The following is a 19,818-nucleotide window of genomic DNA, read 5'->3' on the forward strand; positions in this document are numbered from 1 at the left end:
TGTCGGGCCTCCATTCTCCCACCGTCCGCGGCCTCCCCTAGTTGGGGCTCACGCAGGCGCCGGGGCGGCCACCGGTGCCCACTGCGCACCCGCCCCTCCCCCGCCGCCGAGAGCGCGGACGCGCACGCACCTGGCTGCCGCTGAGAGCGAGGGTGGAGGGCGGAGTCGGGAAGCCCCGCCCCTCTCTCCGCCCCCGCTTCCGCCGGGCCAATCAGAGGGGGCGACGGGACCCGTGCGGGGCGCCGCGCTGGGGGCGGGGCCTGCGGGGGCTGAAGAGCGAGCCGGGCGGGCGGGAGGCGGTCGGGCTGGGGCTGAGGCTGAGGCGGCGGTGGCGGTGGCGGCCGGGTGCCCCGGACAGCGACGCAGCGCGCCGGCGGCCGCCACAGGGCCGGCGAGAGCCCCGCAGCCCGCCGCAGCCGCCGCCTCGCCGCGGCCGGGCCGGAGAGCACAGCGACGGGCGCGCGGCCTTAGAAGGCGGCCGGAGCGGCGGGCGCAGCTCAGTGCGGAGCGTCCTGTCAGGCGGCGGCCGAGGGTGCCGCGGACTCTCCCCGCGATGATGCCGGTGGGTGCTGGCGGGCGGGCGGCGGCGGCGGCGGCGGCTTCCTTCGCGGGCCGCTGGCCAAACCTCCTTCCTCCCGCGGCTCCCAGCCCCCGCGGGCCGGTGCGAGGCCGGGCGGGCGGGGAAGGAAGTGGCTGGGCGGGCGCGCCCGGCCGCGGCGCCCCCCGGGCAGGCAGGTGGGGGCGGCGCCGGGCTGTCAGCGCGGGGCCGGGGCCGCCTGCGGGCTGTTCCTGCTCGGCCTCCCCGGCCGCGGGGCCGCGGGGCCGCGGGGACTGCCGTGGGGAGAAGCAGATGCATTTGGGGCTGGTCATCCCTTCGGTCCTCTCCGGCGCGCGGTCGGAAGCTGGGGCACAGGTCTCGTGGGTGGCGCAGCTGTGACCCGCCTGAAACGAACGTCCTGGGGTCGCAGTGGGAGTCGACGGGGTGGGCACCCACGCCCGGAGTTCCCACACTCGGCACCCGCATTCCCGTAGCCTTCGCGGTTGTACTGAGGAAGGTGTCGAGTGCACGGATTTTGAGAGCCATCTTAGGAATTCCCTTTTCCCGTATCTGCAATATTGGTTCGTTTTGCTTTAACTGGTTTGTTCTCCGTGTTCTGAAGGTTGAACGAGGTTCGTTTGTAGTGGTGGTGCCTTTGTCCTGCCCTTAAGGATGCTTTCGCCCAGAAAGGACATTGGCCATTAGATTTGCCATCGTCCTAAGGACCCTTCCCTTTACCTATAATCTAAATAGGAGGGGATGCTGAATTCTGATTTTTAAAAATTGGCTTTTTGGGAGGTAAGCATCATGACTTATGAAAAAATGTGGGACTGGTCGTTCCCAGTTGGAGAGGAATTGGTTTTCTGAGCGCCTATATAGTGAGTAAAATTCTCAAACACATTTATAGTAAAATAACACAGTCATTTTTTTAACCTACAATACTACATTGAAAATCACATTTCACAGGAAAGTGCAGTTTCTCTGCATTCTCTACTTGAATTGAATATTGCCATTCTGCTGTGCTGCACCCAAGGACATTTAGATTATTAGATCCCCCCTCTCCCTCTTTGATTTCCTTTCTCTTGATAATCTCTTCTCCCCGTTTTTAAAGGATTCCAGCATGTTTTGTAGCCGGCTTTCAGTGCTTTCCAAGTCTTAAGGTTTGATCTACTTGATCCTTAGGTCTTTCTTTAGCATCAGGCTTGTTGGGTTTCTAAACATTTGGTTTTAAATGAATAATTGTCTTGTAATGGAAAGAGAATTGGATGAGCATCAGAAGATCTGGGGTGAAACACTGGTTCTTCCACTTTTTAGCTATGTGACCTTGAACAAGTCAAGGTCTTTGAGCCTGGAATTACCTCTAAAGTAGGGACAAAAATATACCAATATCTGAGCGCTGTCCTGAGGATCAAATAGGCTCATGTTTCCAAAAGTGATTGTTGAACAGAATGTCATACAAATATTTATTATTATTAATATGGGTTTGAATTTTCAATTTCTAATTTTAATCTCTATAAGATAAGGCATTTGGAAACTTCCCTCCCTAATTCTCACTGGCTAGATTTTGATGAAAGACATTATGGTGTTTCAGAATTTTGAAAGCAGTTTTAGTTAAATCCTGTAATAGTTGATTGATGCGTTCATACTATGGTGGCATTGAAGGATATCTAGAAATATTTTGGCTGGCTTCATTATTGTATAATGTTTAATTATAAATATCCTGCTAAGAAACTTGGCTTACATTTTCCATATGATTCATTCAGGCATTTTACCTCTATTCCACGTGATTAGAGTTTTCAGTTCCTACCTTAACAGGTTTCCTTTTTAAGAAGTTTGTTTAGCTGCGAATTGGGACATTTCTTCAAATTTCTCAAAACAATAAAATACTGTTTTTTAAAATAACGGTTCTATTATCTGTTTAAAACACTGCTTTTGTTTAAAAATGCCTTTTAGAAACAGATGGTATTGCTCTTAGACTCTCTTTTATGGCTTTTACTTTTGTATTTCCTTCTTGATCCCTAAAAATACTACTTGTGGGACTGAGTCCTTCCTCTATTAACACAGTTGGAGTTGGTTGTAAATTTAGTAGGAGTTTTCAGAAATGCCATTCTTACTTGATAATATGTAAACTATGTATCCAAAAATGTAAATAAGATTTTTCTCGATTTATTGTATATTTGGTATTCATCATGATGATGATGAATCAAAGGAACATTGGATCATATTTTGCAGTTTGTGTAGAGCAGCACTGTTCAATAAAAATGTAAAGCAAGCCACAAATGCAATTTTAAATTTTGTGGTAACTACATGAAACAAGTTGAAAAAGTATTAATTTTAACAGTATCCTTTTATTAACTCAGTATATCCAAAATGTTATTATTTTAACATGTAATCAATAGAAAAAATCACTAATGAGATATTTTACATTTTTTCTGCTACTGTTTGAAATCTGGTGTGAGTCTGGTGACAGTTGGCATTTTATAGCACACCTTACTTCACACTAGCACATCTCCAGCGCTCAATTGCTACATGCGGTTAGTGGCTACCATATTGGACAACATAGGCTTAGAGTATATTTTATTTTATTTGAAAATTGGCAAATAGTATATAATGTCTGTGGTAACTTTTTTTTTTCTTTTTTTTGAGACGGAGTCTCACTCTGTTGCCCATGCTGGAGTGCAGTGGCGCTATCTTGACTCACTGCAACCTCCACCTCCCAGGTTCAAGCAATTCTCCTGCCCCAGCGTCCTGAGTAGCTGGGACTACAGGTGTGCGCCACCACACCTGGCTAATTTTTGTAGGTACAGGGTTTTTACCATGTTGGCCACGCTGGTCTTGAACTCCTGACCTCAAGTGATCTGTCCACTTTGGCCTCCCAAAATGCTGGGATTACAGGTGTGAGCCACTGCGCCTGGCCTGTGGTAACTTTTTTTTCTGAGAGAGAGTCTTGCAATGTTGCCTAGGCTGGAGTGCAGTGGCCCAATCTTGGCTCACTACAACCTGCACCTCCTGAGTTCAAGCGATTCTCCTGCCTCAGCCTCCTGAGTAGCACCCTCCATCCTGCCCAACTAATTTTTGTATTTTTGTAGAGATAGGGTTTCACCATGTTGGGCAGGCTGGCCTTGAACTCCTGACCTCAGGTGATCTGCCCCCCTCAGCCTCCCGAAGTGCTGGGATTACAGGTGTGAGCCACTGCGCCCGGCCATGTGGTAACTTTTAATTAATCACATGGTATAGTACAGTGCCCAGTCTCTCAGCTGTTGGGAATAATTGAGAGTGTCTGGCCAAATTCTCATCTGACACAATCAGATGTCATTAGAAGTCTTCTATTTGCTGTTGTACAAAGTGCCGTGACTTTCCACCTTTTTTTTTTTTTCCCTCGATACAGGGTTTCACTCCTGTTGCCCAGGCTGGAGTGCAATGGTATGATCTCAGCTTACTGCAACCTCCGCCTCCTAGGCTCAAGTAATTCTCATGCCACAGCCTCCCGAGTAGCTGGGACCACAGACATGCCACAGCAAATGGCTAATTTTTTGTATTTTTAGTAGAGATGGGGTTTCACCATGTTGCCCAAGCGGGTCTCGAATTTCTGAGCTCAAGTGATCTGCCTGCCTCAGCCTCCCAAAGTGCTGGGATTACAGGTGTGACCCACCCCTCTACCCCTGCACCTGGACTTTCCACCTTTTTTTTTTTTTTTTGAGACGGAGTCTCACTCTGTCGCCACGCTGGAGCACAGTGGCACGATCTTGGCTCACTGCAACCTCCGCCTCCTGGGTTCAAGTGATTCTTCTGCCTCAGCCTACCAAGTAGCTCGGACTACAGGTGCGCACCATCACGCCCAGCTAATTTTTGTATTTTTAGTAGAGAGAGCGTTTCACCATGTTGGCCAGGATTGTCTTGATCTCTTGACCTTCTCATCCGCACGCCTTGGCCTCCCAAAGTGCTGGGATTACAGGTATGAGCCACTGCGCCCAGCTGGCCTTTCCACTTTTTTTTTTTTTTTTTTTTTTTGAGATGGAGTCTTGCTCTGTCGCCCAGGCTGGAGTTCAGTGGCCGGATCTCAGCTCACTACAAGCTCCGCCTCCCAGGTTTACGCCATTCTCCTGCCTCAGCCTCCCGAGTAGCTGGGACTACAGGCGCCCGCCACCTCGCCTGGCTAGTTTTTTGTATTTTTTAGTAGAGACGGGGTTTCACCATGTTAGCCAGGATGGTCTCGATCTCCTGACCTCGTGATCCGCCCGTCTCGGCCTCCCAAAGTGCTGAGATTACAGGCTTGAGCCACCACTCCCAGCCTCCCTTTCCACTTTTAAACTAAATTATATTTTGGAATTTTCCCTTAAAAATAGTTTTTTTTTTTTTTTGGTTATCTGTAGTCACTCACCTTTTTATCAATGGATGACATTTTAAAAATGTTTTCCCAGGAAAAAAGGGTACCATTTAAATAATACTTTTCAGTTAGTCCCTAACATCTGGGCCTGAAAGCATTTAAAAGTTTGATAGAAATAAGAAGTTTATTAAAAATGGAAAGCCCAATTTAGATTATAGAAAGGATGAAAACTGCCTTGATTCAGCATAATTTTTTTTTTTTTTTTGAGACAGAGTCTTGCTCTGTCGCCCAGGCTGGAGTGCAGTGGCAGGATCTCAGCTCTGTCCCCCCGGGTTCAAGTGATTCTTGTGCCCCAGCCTCCAGAGTAGCTGGGACTACATATACACACCACCATGCCTGGCTAATTTTTTGTAATTTTTGGTAGAGACAGGGTTTTGCCATGTTGGCCAGGCTGGTCTCGAACTCCTGGCCTCAAGTGATCTGCCCACCTCAGCTTCCCAAAATGCTGGGATTACAGGCGTGAGCCACCACACCCGGCTCAACATCATTCTTTTTGAAAGAGTGTGGACGTTTTGTAGCTAGTAAAACTTTTCATGCATAAATGAGGTATATCTGGAGAATGTTGCTAAGGATACTTTTTTTTTGTTTTCAGATGGGATCTCGCTCTGTTGCCCAGGCTGGAGTGCAGTGGCAAGATCTTGGCTCACTGCAACCTCCCCCTCCCAGGTTGAAGCAGTTCTTCCACCACAGCCTCCCAAGGAGCTGGGATTACAGGGGTGTGCCACCACGGGCTCATTTTAGCATGGTTAGTGAGACAGGATTTCCCCATGTTGGCCAGGCTGTCTTGAACTCCTGACCTCAGCTGATCTACCTGCCTCAGCCTCCCAGAGTGCTGGGATTACAGGTGTGAGCCCCCATGCCCGGCCAGGTTACTTTTTCTTTTCCAAAAGAGTATCGACGAGTCAAGAAGTGTTCTGTAGCTCTGAAGTGTTTTTTCTTCATAAAGAAGGCACTCTGGGCTGGGTGTGGTGGCTCACGCCTGTAATCCCAGCACTTTGGGAAGCTGAGGCGAGCACATCACCTGAGGTCAGGAGTTCAAGACCAGCCTGGTCAACACGGTGAAACCCCATTTCTATGAAAAATACAAAAATTAGCTGGGCATGATGGCGGGCGCCTGTAGTCCCAGCTACTCAAGAGGCTGAGGCGGAAGAATCGCTTGAACCTGGGAGGTGGAGGTTGCAGTGAGCCGAGATAGTGCCACTGCACTCCAACCTGGGCGACAGTGCGAGACTCCATCTCAAAAAAAAAGAAGGCACTCTGGTGGTGGTGTTTGGTGATGTTAGCAGTGGAGCCCCTAACTTCTATTAGACGCTGTGAAGTGTGGCTTTGATTCTACTTGTTCTTGTCCTGGGAGCCCTTTCAGCATGTTTACTGCGGGTATGGATAATGTTAATTTGTTTTTAATATTTAGCTTTCATTAAATATGTACTTATTGGAGGTATTCATTTTCTTCCCAACTATGTAGAAACATTTTGAGATACTGGAATAGGTTTTTCACTTTAAAATAAACAACTGACATGTAATTGACAACAAAACCCTGAACTGGAAATAGGATTCTTGTTCCTACTGTTAGTGAAGACCTTTGGACTTAATCTCTTTGAGCCTGTTTCTCATCTGTAAAATGAGTTGGATGTGGCAATTTTCAGGCATTTATGGTTGATCCAGTAGCTGATTTATAGCAGATACTTGCATGAAGTCCTCTAATATTCATATTGGCTTCATCAAAGGTTGAGGCAACTTGACACTTGTTTTGGCAGGCTTCTAGTAAACTCTTTCATTTCCAAAGCATCTTTTATGACAGAGCAGATAGTAAGAGCTCAGTAAATGTTTGCTATTATTTTTTAATTAATAATTAAGTGACTTGATAAGCTTGATTTTACAGCTGATTTCAGTAAACAAACACCAAAGACAGGACAACATTAAAAAAAAAAAAAAAATTTCTCTTTTTTTCTTTTTGAGATGGAGTCTTGATCTGTAACCCAGGCTGGAGTGCAGTGGTGTGATCCCGGCTCACTGCAATCTCTGCCTACAGGGCTCAAGCGATTCTCCCACCTCAGCCTCCTGAGTAGCTGGGATTACAGGGACCTGTCACCACGCCTGGCTGGAGTTTCGCTCTTGTTGTCCAGGCTAGAGTGCAATGGCGCCATCTCGGCCCACTGCAGCTTCTGTCTCTTGGGTTAAAGTGATTCTCCTGCCTCAGCCTCCTGAGTAGCTGGGATTACAGGCATGTACCAGCACATCTGGCTAATTTTGTATTTTTAGTAGAGACGGGGTTTCTCTATGTTGGTCAGGTGGGTCTCGAACTCCCGACCTCAGGTGATATGCCCGCCTCAGCCTCCCAAAGTGTTGGGATTACAGGCATGAGCCACTGTTCCTGGCAAAAAAATTTTTTTAATTGATACATTTGTATATGTTTCTGAGGTATATGTGATATTTTGTTACGTGCATAGCACCTGTAATGATCAAGTCAGAGTATTTGGAATATCCATTGCTTCTAGCACTTACCATTTCTACGTGTTGGGAAGATTTCAGTGGCTCTCTAGCTGTTTCAAAATATACAATACATTATGTTCTTTTTTTTTTTTTTTTTGAGAGGAAGTCTCCTTCTGTTGCCCAGCCTGGGGTGCAGTGGTGCCCTCTCAGCTTACTGCAACCTCCACCTCCTGGGTTCAAGCAATTCTCCTGCCTCAGCCTCCCAAGCAGTTGGGTTTACAGGTGTGTGCTTCCACACCCAGCTAATATTTTTGTATTTTTAGGAGAGACAGGGTTTCATCATGTTGGCCAAGCTGGTCTCAAACTCCTGACCTCAAATGATCTGCCCACCTTGGCCTCCCAAAGTGCTGGAATTACAGGCGCAAGCCACTGCGCCCTGCCAAAAAGGGGTAGTTTTTTTTCACCTGGAGTTTGGGGACAACTCAGTTTTAAATGTAAATGTGTTAAATGTATATTCTTCATTCCTTTCTCAGCATCCTACTTTGAGCGGTTTTAGGATTAACAGTTTCTTAGGATTTTTAGCAAAATAGGAACTTAAAATATCACTGGGTTATTGTATTGAAGTTATATAACTGGTTGTCAACATGCATTTGTATGTGTTTGCACAGATGGAGAATACTTTCTCAGCAAAAGTATGGTGGGATTTTGGTGTCTTGAAATGCTGTTGTCATAGTTATTTCACAAACTGTGGTTTAGGGCTAAACAGGAATGGTGGTAATCAGATTCTATTGTGACACTTTTTTGGCTTGATTGCTTTGCTTTATTTCACTGCAAAGATAGCTATATGACTGTTGTTCAGACTAATTGGTAAGCAAAAGCTGCTGTTACTGGATTTTGTAAAATGAAAATCTTTGGTGATATCATATAGAACAATATAAAACTGGAAAAATTAGGTAGTTTTTATTAAAATTAATGGCATTTGAAATATTAGTGTACAGTTCAGTACAAGATGTTGTCAGTGGCATTATTGATGTGTTTAGAGAAAATGTTAACTGAGGTTTTAGCAGAATCATGATTTATGCCACATGTTGTGATTGTAATTATCATAGCTCAAGAAAATGCAAAGGCCGTGTGGCAGGAGCATGCCCAGCATGCTGAAGAAACAAAAGTAGGCCTGTGTGGCTGGAGCAGAGTGAGTAGGGGAAGTGGAGGAGGTGAAGTCAGGTGATGGAGAGAGCACTGCAGGATTGATCTTGTAGGGCCTTAGAGGCTATTGTAATGAAAGGAGATGGAAAGTTTTGTTTTTCTTTTTTGGTGGAGTTTTGCTCTTCTTACCCAGGTTGGAGTACAATGGCATGATCTCAGCTCATGACAACCTCCGCCTTCCAGGTTCAACGGCTTCTTCTGCCTCAGCCTCCCAAGCAGCTGGGACTATAGGCATGCGCCATCACGCCCGGCTAATTTTGTATTTTTAGTAGAGATGGGGTTTCTCCATGTTGGTCAGATTGGTCTCTAACTCCCAACCTCAGGTGATCTGCCCACCTCCGCCTCCCAAAGTGCTGGGATTATAGACATGAGACACTGTGCTCGGCGAGACATTTATTTTATCAGAAATGAAACACAATGGGCCGGGTGCTGTGGCTCACGCCTGTAATCCCAGCACTTTGGGAGGCTGAGGTGGGTAGATCACAAGGTCAGGAGATCAAGACCATCCTGGCTAATATGGTGAAATCCCGTCTGTACTAAAAATACAAAAAAATTAGCTGGGCGCGGTGGCACGCGCGTGTAATCATAGCTACTTGGGAGGCTGAGGCAGGAGAATCGCTTGAACCTGGGAGGCAGAGGTTGTGGTGAGCCGAGATTGCGCCATTGTACTCCAGTCTGGGTGACAAAGCGAGACTCCGTCTCAAAGAAAAAAAAAAAAGAAATGAAACACAGTGGTCTGTTTATTGCATCATAAGTAGTTCTGAGTAATAGACATTGCCTAGGTGACTTTACATGTAGCAGGTAAGAGTGCAGACACTCCGTTTATTCTGCTTAAATATGGATTCTGGCATTGCCATTTATGGGCTCTCTGACCTTAAAGTTCCTTGACCCCTCACTGACCTCTGAGTTGGTTAATAATAGTAACCTTACATTGTTGGTAGGAGGATCAGATGCATGAGTACAGTGAAAGTGGCCTGGCATATAGTAAATTCTTAGCAAATATGTTATTTGTAAACTCTGTTCTCTGGAAAGCTTTTACCATCTCTGCCTTGGCCAACCCTACCATCAGAGGTGCTCACCCTGCCGTATCTTTTTCTCGGATGGGGGATATGGTATAATTCATGTGCTATAAAATTCATCTTTTAATGTGTACAGTTAATTGGTTTTCAGTGTATGCACGAGACAACCATTGCCACTGTCTAATTTCAGATTATTTTACTTGGCGTGTCTTTGCAGTACTTGTCTTAGTTATAATCTTAAACATTTGTTTGTGTGACTGGTTGATTTCTGTTTCTTGTCCTAGACTGTGAGCTTCATGAGAGCAGGAGCTCTATCTTTTTGCTTCTCATTATACCACTGCCACTTAGCCCAATGATTTACACATAGTTGGTGCTCAATAAATATTTGTTGAATAAAGAAAGATACGATGTGGAAGGTCCTGTTGGACCCATTGTGAAGAGGTGTGTGTGTGTGTGTGTGTGTGTGTGTGTGTGTGTGTGCCATAACAGTTAGACTTGATCCTGTAGAGATGGTCAGAAACCACCAAATGTTTTTATTGTTGTTACTTATTTTATTTTATTTTATTTTTTTGAGACAAAGTCTCACTCTGTTGCCCAGGCTGGAGTGCAGTGGTGCAATCTCTGCTCACTGCAACTTTAGCCTCCTAGGTTCAAGCGGTTCTTCTGCCTCAGCCTCCTGAGTAGCTGGGACTACAGGCGTGAGCCACCATGCCCAGCTAATTTTTGTATTTTTAGTAGAGATGGGTTTCACCGTGTTGACCAGGCTGGTCTTGAATTCCTGACCTCAGGTGATCTATCTGCCTTGGCCTCCCAAAATGCTGGGATTACAGGTGTGAGCCACCGTGCCTGGCCAGAAACCACCAAATATTTTTAAAAAGTGGAGTGATAGAGTCAGGTTTGTATGATAGAAAGATAATTCAACAGGAAGAGTAGTTAGGAAACAAATTGTTGTAGGCCTGACTTGAGGACCTGAAGAAGAGAAAGATCCAGTTGAAAGACAGTAAATAGATCGGATGGAGAGTGTGTGTATGTGTGCGTGTGAGTGTGTGCACGTGAGGGAGTGAGTGCGTGCATGCACACGTAAGTGTGTGTGTGTGTGAGAGAGGAAGGAAGGAGGGAGGGAGGGAGATAGCTGGAATTGAGGATAACAGGTTTATTGCTTCAGCAGCCAGGCTTGCCTTTCCTTTAAGATAAAAGATATTTCTTGAGAAGGAGTAAGTTTAAAGGGTTGCGAGAATAATAAGTTTTATTTTGGCTGTGTAGAGCTTGAGATAGATCCCTGCCGTGTCCAGAAAGATGTTATCCTTAAATCTTAAGGTAAAATAAATATATTAAATCAAAATTTTTTGCCTATGTTCGGTGGCTTTAATGTTGTGGGTTCTGGATTGCTACCTGGGCATCTGCAGCACCCAAACATGTCCTCCCTGTGTTGCCAGTTTGCCTGATGAGCATCACCCTGAGCCCACTGGACCAAGGTTCTCGGGGCAGGGACTGGACTCGCTTCGTCCATCTTTGTGCTCCAGGCACCTGGCAGAGTTTGTATGTACACTTTTTGTAGAGGTGTAATTTCTGTCTGTGTTGATTTCTTGTATTACACTTTTTAGTCAGTTGCATGTTTGTATTTCTATCTAATGACATTCTTGAAAATAGTATCAGTAAATAATAGTCAACATCACAAATTACCAAAGTATAAACAGAGATTTTTGTAGAGCTAGTATTTGTGATGGGAAACACAGATGTGAAGGTGTAGAGCATAGTGGTTCTCAGCAAGTCCAGACCCAAGACTGTATATTCTGGCTTTGCCTCTTACTAACTCTGTGACTTGGGACAATTTTTTTTTTTTTTTTTTTTGAGATGGACTCTTGCTCTGTTGCCCAGGCTGGAGTGCAGTGGCGCTATCTTGGCTCACCGCAACCTCCGCCTCCCGGGTTCAAGTGATTCTCCTGCCTCAGCCTCCCAAGTAGCTGAGATTACAGGCGCGTGCCACCACGCCCAGCTAATTTTTTTATCTTTAGTAGAGACGAGGTTTCACCATGTTGGCTAGGCTGGTCTCAAACTCCTGATGTCATGATCCATCTGCCTCTCCCTCCCAAAGTGCTGGGATTATAGGCATGAGCCACAGTACCCAGACGACTTTGGATAAATTATTTAACCTCTTTGTGCCTTATTTTCATATTTGTAAAAACGGGTTTAATAACACTATATTTCACAATGCTTTTAGGATTGTCAGGTGCTTAGATTATTGTCTGTTACTATATGTAACAAATAGTCAGGGTCTGGGCGTGGTGGTTTATGCCTGTAATCTCAGCACTTTGGGAGGCCAAGGCAGGCAGATCACTTGAGGTCAGGAGTTCGAGACCAACCTCGCCAACATAGTGAAACCCCATCTCTACTAAAAGTATAAAAATTAGCTGGGCATGGTGGAGGGCGCCTGTAATCCCAGCTATTTGGGAGGATGAGGCAGGAGAATTGCTTGAGCCTGGGAGGCAGAAGTTGCAGTGAGCTGAAATTGCGCCGCTGCACTCCAGCCTGGGCAACAAAGTGAGACTGTCTTAAAAAAAAACAAGTCAGTAGGCCAGGTGCCATGGCCTACGTCTGCAATCCCAGCACTTCAGGAGGCCGAGGTGGAAGGATTGCTTGAGGCTAGGAGTTTGAGACTAGACAGGGCAACATAGTGAGACCCTGTTTATATTTAAAAAAGTAAAAATTAGCAGGACATAGTGGCTTGCCTTTGTAGACCCAGCAACTCAGGAGGCTAAGGCACCAGGATCGCGTGAACCCAGGAAGTTGAGACTGCAGTGAGCTATGATCACCCACTGTACTTCAGCCTGGGCAACAGAGAGAGGCCTGGTCTCTTAAAAAAAAAAAAAAATGCTGGGCACAGTGGCTCATGCCTGTAATCCCAGCACTTTGGGCGGCTGAGGTGGGAGGATTGCTTGAGCCCAGGAGTTTAACACCAGCCTGGCCATCATGCCAAAACTCTATCTCTACCTAAATAATACAAAAATTAGCTGGGTGTGGTGGCTGACACCTGTGGTTCCAGCTACTCAGAAGGCCGGGGTAGGAGGATCCCTTGAGCCCGGGAGGTGGAGGTTGCAGTGAGCTGTTTTCATGCCATTGTACTTCTGCCTGGATGACAGATCCTGTCTTTAAAAAAAAAGGGCAAATGTTTGCTGAGTACTTTTAAGTTTTCTCTAGCAACCGTGAGGCTTCTTAGCAGACAAGATTCAGTCAGAAAAGGATCACAATCACCCTATTACTCTGAGGCAGAATGCTTGTGCCCTTCATGCTGAGAATAGCTAGGTGGTAATTGCAAAATCTATTAAGTTAATATGGACAGAGAGAGAATAGTTTGCTTTTCTTAGAAATTAAAGTTTAGCTGGTGCGGTGGCTCACGCCTATAATCCCAGCACTTTGGGAGACCGAGGCAGGTGGATCACCTGAGGTCAGGAGTTCGAGATCAGCCTGACCAACATGACGAAACCTCATCTCCACTAAAAATACAAAGAAATTAGCCGGGCATGGTGGTACCTGTAATCTCTGCTACTCAGGAGGCTGAAGCAGGAGAATCACTTGAACCTGGAAGGCAGAGGTTGCAGTGAGTTGAGATTGTGCCATTGCACTCCTGCCTGGGCAACAAGAGCGAAACTTGGTTTCAAAAAAAAAAAAAAAAAGACATTAAAGTTGACCTTCCCTGTGCAGTACTTTCTGTTTTCCAGACTTGACTCAGAACCAGAATAAGGTCCACTTCACGCAGTGTTCTGTCAGTTAACTGAAAAGCCCTTCTTGTGGTCTCTACCTGGATGGCACCTTCTATCTTGTATGAAATGCCCCTCCCCTTCCTGTGCTTTATTCCTCTTTGTAGTACTTACTGGTTTTTGAGACAGAGTCTCACTCTGTCACCCAGGCTGGAGTGCACTGGCGTGATCTTGGCTCACTACAGCCTCCGCCTCCTGGGTTCAAGCGATTCTCGTGCCTCAGCTTCCCAAGCAGCTGGGACCACAGGCGTGTGCCACCATGTCCAGCTAGTTTTTTGTATTTTTAGTAGAGACGGGGTTTCGCCATGTTGGTCAGGCTGGTCTTGAATGTCTGGCCTCAAGTGATCCGCCCTCCTCGGCCTCCCAAAGTACTGGGATTACAGGTGTGAGCTACTGCGCCCAGCCAGTTCCTCTTTGTAGTACTTATATTGGCCTGGTGTTTATTTGTGGAAGCACCATGAAAGCAGTTTTGTTTTCTTTTCCCACCGCGGTATCCTTGGCACTTAGGACATTGTGGGTCTCTGGTAGGCATTTAATATGTACTTGCTTACTGAATGAACTCAGCACGCCTTTAGGATGCATCATTTATGTGCTGGGTCAGCCATTGCTTCTGGTGAGCTCACATTGTCGAGAACAATCATGTAACTAAAAAATGCCATTCCAAAAGATAAAAGTCAGGATACAAGGTGCAGCAGAGTACAGTGACAGAGAGATCTTCTCAACCTCAGGATGTTGGGAAGTTTCATAGAGGAGGCGACATTTGAGTGGGGTTTGGAAGATTGAGGAAGAGGGAGTGGTGGTGATGGGGAAGGACTTTTAGGTAGAAGGATTTTATTTTATTTTATTTTTATTTATTTTTTTGAGATGGAGTCTCGCTCTGTCACCCAGGCTGGAGTGCAGTAGTGCGAGCTTGTCTCACTATAACCTCCGCCTCCTGGATTCAATCGAGTCTTGTGCCTCAGCCTCCCCAGGAGCTGGGATTATAGGTGTGCACAACCACATGCGGCTAATTTTTGTATTTTGGTAGAAACAGGGTTTCACCATTGTTGGCCAGGCTGGTCTCGAACTCCTGACCTCAGGTGATCCACTCACCTCGGCCTCCGAAAGTGCTGGGATGACAGGCATGAGCCACAGCGCCTGGCCAAGTAGAAGGATTGACATTCAGAATGTTGAGGTCTGAATCAGCATGGTGTGTTAAGGGAAGTTGCCTAGGATATGAGGCCACAGGAGGTAAGAGGAAGGGGACGAGGCTGGAAAAGTGGTAGAAGCCAGGTGTGAGGGAAGTGTATTAACCTGCATAAGAATTTGAACCTGGTCCTGAGAAAGATAGGAAAATATTGAAGGATTAGTTTTGAGTTAAAATATGAGTTACCATTTTAGCAATTTCTAAGTGTACAGTTCTGTGGCATTAAGTACATATTGTTTAGCAACCACTATCAACATCTATCTCCAGAACGTTTTCATCTACATCTTAAGCTGAAACTACTGTTGATGGATCTTTTTTTCCTTTTTCTTTTTGGAGACGTAATCTCACTGTCACCCAGGCTGGAGCGCAGTGGCATGGTCTCGGCTCACTGCAGCCGCCACCTCCCAGGTTCAAGCGATTCTTGTGCCTCATCCTCCCAAGTAGCTGGGACTACAGGCGCCCATCACCATGCCCAGCTAATTTTTGTATTTTTAGTAGAGAGAGTTTCGCCGTGTTGGCCAGGGTGGTCTCGAACTCCTGACCTCAGGTGATCCACCCCCCACCCCCCCCACCTTGGCCTCCCAAAGTGCTGGGATGCTGGGATTATAGGCATGGGCCACCATGCCCAGCTGGTGGATCTTAAGCTGAGATGTAAAGTGCTCCAATTTAAGTTAAAATTGACACCTTTAAGTGTTTGGAGTTGAAGAGAGTAGTCCCTTACAATAATCGAGGCAGAAAAGGGTCTCTGAGGGATCAAAATAGTTACCAAGGAACTTGGCGTTGAAACTGAATTCAGTTTGTAGACTTCCTCTATCCTTCACATAACCTTTATTCTTACATGTTACACAGTTCTAATTTACCAGGCTTCTAAGCCATTAGAAGCTGCATCTGAGGTTGCTAGAGGGGTAGTCGTTGGCAGACAGACTGGAGAGTGCGGTCTCAGGCTGGAAATCATACAGAGGTATAGCTTCAGGCACAGCCTGAGGTTGAGGTCTGAGGGTGGGCAGCCTGACCTTAGTCAACCCAACGATAGTCACAATTACAGATGAGAAATTACACATAGGGTAGTAGTTAAAGTTCCTCATGATGACTGAGTCATCAAGAAAAGAGTAAATAATATCAGTGATATAGGCAGAAACTGGATACATTTTAGATGAGCTGTGTGCAATAGAAACACAACTTTTTTTTTTTTTTTTTTAAGAAATAGGGTCTTGCTTTGCTGCCCAGGCTGGAATGCAGTGAGAAACTTACTATAACTTTAAACTCCTGGGCTCAAAAAATCTTCCTGCCTTAACCTCCTGAGTAGCTGGGACTACAGGTGCACACCACCATCCCTGGCTAATTTTTGTTGTTGTTGTTTTTTTGAGATGGATTCTTGCTCCGTCACCCAGGCTGGAGTACAGTGGCATGGTCTCGACTCACTGCAACCTCTGCCTCCCAGGTTCAAGCGATTCTTCTGCCTCAGCCTCCCAAGTAGCTGGGACTATAGCCATGTGTCACCACGCATGGCTAATTTTTGTACTTTTAGTAGAGATGGAGTTTCACCATGTTGGCCAGGTTGGTCTTGAACTCCTGTCCTCAAGTGATCCACCCACCTTGGTCTCCCAAAGTGCTGGGATTACAGGCATGAGCCACTGTGCCTAGCCACAATTTAAAATTTTCTAGGAGCCACTTTAAAAAGGCAAAAGAGGCTGAGCGTGGTGGCTCATGCCTATAATCCCAGCACTTTGGGAGACCGAGGCGGGTGGATCACTTGAGGTCAGGAGTTAGAGACTAGCCTGGCCAACATGGGGAAACCCTGTCTGTACTAATAGTACAAAAATTGGCCAAGTGTGGTGACAGATGCCTGTAATGCCAGCTACTGGGGAGGCTGAGGCACGAGAATTACTTGAACCTGGGAGGCAGAGAGTGCTGGGAGCTGAGATCGCACCATTGTACTCCAGCCTGGGTGACAGAGTGAGACTCTGCCTCAAAAAAAAAAAAAAAAAAAAAAAGAAAGAATGATGTTGAAATTATATTTAACTCATGTAAAAAATATGACTTGAGGCTGGGCATAGTGTCTCATGCCTGTAATCCCAGCACTTTGGGAGGCTGAGGTGGGCAGATCATGAGGTCAGAGGATCGAGACCATCCTGGCTAACACAGTGAAACCCCGTCTCTGCTAAAAATACAAAACATTAGTCAGGCGTGGTGGCGGGCGCCTGTAGTCCCAGCTACTTGGCAGGCTGAGGCAGGAGAATCACTTGAATTTGGGAGGCAGAGGTTGCAGTGAGCCAAGATCATGCTGTTGCATTCCAGCCTGGGCAACAGATTGAGACTTCGTCTCAATAAAAAAAGAAAAAAAAATGACTTGAGTATGTAGTTAATATTAAAACATCATTAGTGGGGTAGTTTACATTCTTTTTTTAATACTAAGTCTCTCAAATTTTAGAACATATTTTACATATATGTCACAACTCATTTCGGCTTAACCACACCCCAGGTTCTCAATAGTCTTGTGTGCCAGTGGCCATCATATGCACAACACAATTTCAGATTTTGCCTGAGATGGAAGGGTTAACCCAACCATTCAGAGAATGCTGCCATTCATAAGAATTAATTCCTTAAGGATTATAGATGGCTGGGGTTTTATTATAGTAGTTTTCAGTTATGAATACTTGGTTTGTATGTTTGGAAAACTATTGGGAGGCAGTAAAGAGTATAGATTTTGGAACAGACTATCTGGGTTTGAATCTCAACACTGTCTTTTCCTAGCCATGTAATCTTGGGTGAGTTACTTAATTTCTCTGTGTCTCAGTTTCCTCATCTATAAAATGGAGGTCATAGTAGTACCTCCTTAGGTTTTACGAGTTTTAAATGAGTTGTTACATAAAAAGAACCTATAAGAGGCTGAGCATGGTGGTTCATGCCTGTAATCCCAGAACTTTGGGAGGCTGAGGTTGGGAGGTCACCTGAGGTCAAGAGTTCAAGGCCAGCCTGGCCAACTTGGTGAAACCCCATCTCTACTAAAAATATAAAAATTGGGCCGGGCGCGGTGGCTCAAGCCTGTAATCCCAGCACTTTGGGAGGCCAAGACGGGTGGATCACGAGGTCAGGAGATCGAGACCATCCTGGCTAATACGGTGAAACCCCGTCTCTACTAAAAAATACAAAAAACTAGCCGGGCGAGGTGGCGGGCGCCTGTAGTCCCAGCTACTCGGGAGGCTGAGGCAGGAGAATGGCATGAACCCGGGAGGCGGAGCTTGCAGTGAGCTGAGATCCGGCCACTGCACTCCAGCCTGGGCGACAGAGCCAGACTCCGTCTCAAAAAAAAAAAAATAAAAATTGGCTGGTCGTGGTGGTGTGTGCCTGTAATCCCAGCTACTTGGGAGATTGAGGCAGGAGAATCACTTGAACTTGGGAGGCAGAGGTTGCAGTGAGCTGAGATTGCACCACAGCACTCCAGCCTGGGCGACAGAGTGAGACTTCATTTCAAAAAAATAAATAAATAAAATACAAATAAAAATACGGGCCAGGGTGGTGGCTCGCGCCTGTAATCCCAGCACTTTGAGAGGCCAAGGCGGGTGGATCACGAGGTCAGGAGATCAAGACCATCCTGGCTAACATAGTGAAACCCAGTCTCTACTAAAAATACAAAAAAATTAGCTGGGTGTGGTGGCAGGCACCTGTAGTCCCAGCTACTCGGGAGGCTGAGGCAGGAGAATGGCGTGAACCTGGGAGGTGGAGCTTGCAGTGAGCCGAGATCGCGCCATTGTACTCCAGCCTGGGCAACAGAGCGAGACTCCGTCTCAAAAAAAAAAAAACCCAAAATTAGCCAGGTGTGGTGGCACACGCCTGTAGTCCCAGCTACTCAGGAGGCTGAGGCAGGAGAATCACTTGAACCAGGGAGGCGGCAGTTGCAGTGAACTGAGATTGTACTATTGTACTTCAGCCTGGGCACAGAGAGTGAAACTCCCATCTCAAAACCAATAACAGGGCTAGGCACAGGGGCTTACGCCTGTAATCCTAGTACTCTGGAAGGCCAAGACAGGAGGATCACTTGAGGCTAGGAATTCCAGATCAGTCTAGGCAACATATTGAAACCCTATCTCTATGAAATATTTTTTAAAAAGGCCAGGTGCAGTGGTTCACACCTATAATCCCAGGACTTTGGGAGGCCGAGGCAGGCGGATCACCTGAGATCAGGAGTTTGAGCCAGCCTGACCAACATGGTGAAACTCCATCTCTACTAAAAATACAAAAAAATTAGCTGGGTGTGGTAGCGGGCATCTGTAGTCCAAGCTACTTGGCAGGCTGATGCAGGAGAATCACTTGAACCCGGAGGTGGAAGTTGCAGTGAGCCAAGATCGTGCCACTACACTCCAGCCTGGTGACAGAGGGAGACTCCGTTTAAAAAAAAAATAAAATAAAATATTTAGCCAGGTGGGGCGGTGCTCACCTGTAGTCCCCAGCTACTTTAGAGGCTGAGGTGGGAGGAATGCCTGAGCCCAGGAGTTTGAGGCTGCGTTGAGCTGTGATGGTATCACTGAACTGCAGCCTAGGTGGCTATGTGTGTTTTTATCCTCAAAATATTTATTATCTGTAACATGTTAGGCTGGATATGGGTGGCTCACTCTTGTAATCCCATCATTTTGGGAGGCCAAGACAGGAGGGTTGCTTGAGGCCAGAAGTCTGCGACCAGCCTGGGCAACAACCTAGAAAGACCTTGTCTGTATTAAAAAAATTTTTTTGGCCAGGCATGGTGGCTCACGCCTGTAATCCCTGCACTTTGGGAGGCTGAGGCGGGCGGATCACGAGGTCAGGACATCAAGACCATCCTGGCTAACATGGTGAGACCCCGTCTCTACTAAAAATATAAAAAATGAGCTGGGCGCGGTGGTGGGCACCTGTAGTCCAGGAGAATGGCGTGAACCCAGGAGGCGGAGCTTGCAGTGAGCCGAGATCGCGCCACCGCACTCCAGCCTGGGGGATGGAGCGAGACTCCGTCTCAAAAAAAAAAAAAAATTTTTTTAACGTGATTAAATTATTTTGATTCAGTACAGTTCAAAGAGAGTCTTGCTTTAGGGATTGCTTCATTTCACATAGGCATTTAGCAAGTTTACACAAGTGAAGAAAAAAATGTTGAAGTGTCATTTTTGAGGATGCTTTCTAATTGATGTCTTTAGGTAACTAGTTTCCTTGTTTGCTGCAACATGAGTCTGCTTAACAACCACAGCAGTAGTGTAATTAATGATTAAAGGATTTAGATTTATAATTAAAATTAGAAAAAGTTTGAAAGGATGATTTTTATC

General features: G+C 46.2%; 1 protein-coding gene across 1 annotated transcript in view; it reads left to right on the forward strand.

Annotated features, from left to right (window-relative positions):
- Window positions 1-242: 242 nt before the first annotated feature.
- Window positions 243-19,818, forward strand: part of PPP1R13B (protein phosphatase 1 regulatory subunit 13B) — a 118,880-nt gene continuing 99,304 nt past the window's right edge. The window contains exon 1 of the mRNA XM_023205698.1: window positions 243-562. Coding sequence (XP_023061466.1) covers window positions 554-562 — 9 coding nt within the window. The 5' untranslated portion in view covers window positions 243-553. The remainder of the gene's footprint in view (window positions 563-19,818) is intronic.

The sequence above is a fragment of the Piliocolobus tephrosceles genome, chromosome 6, assembly GCF_002776525.5.
Source record: "Piliocolobus tephrosceles isolate RC106 chromosome 6, ASM277652v3, whole genome shotgun sequence".
Lineage (NCBI taxonomy): Eukaryota > Metazoa > Chordata > Mammalia > Primates > Cercopithecidae > Piliocolobus > Piliocolobus tephrosceles.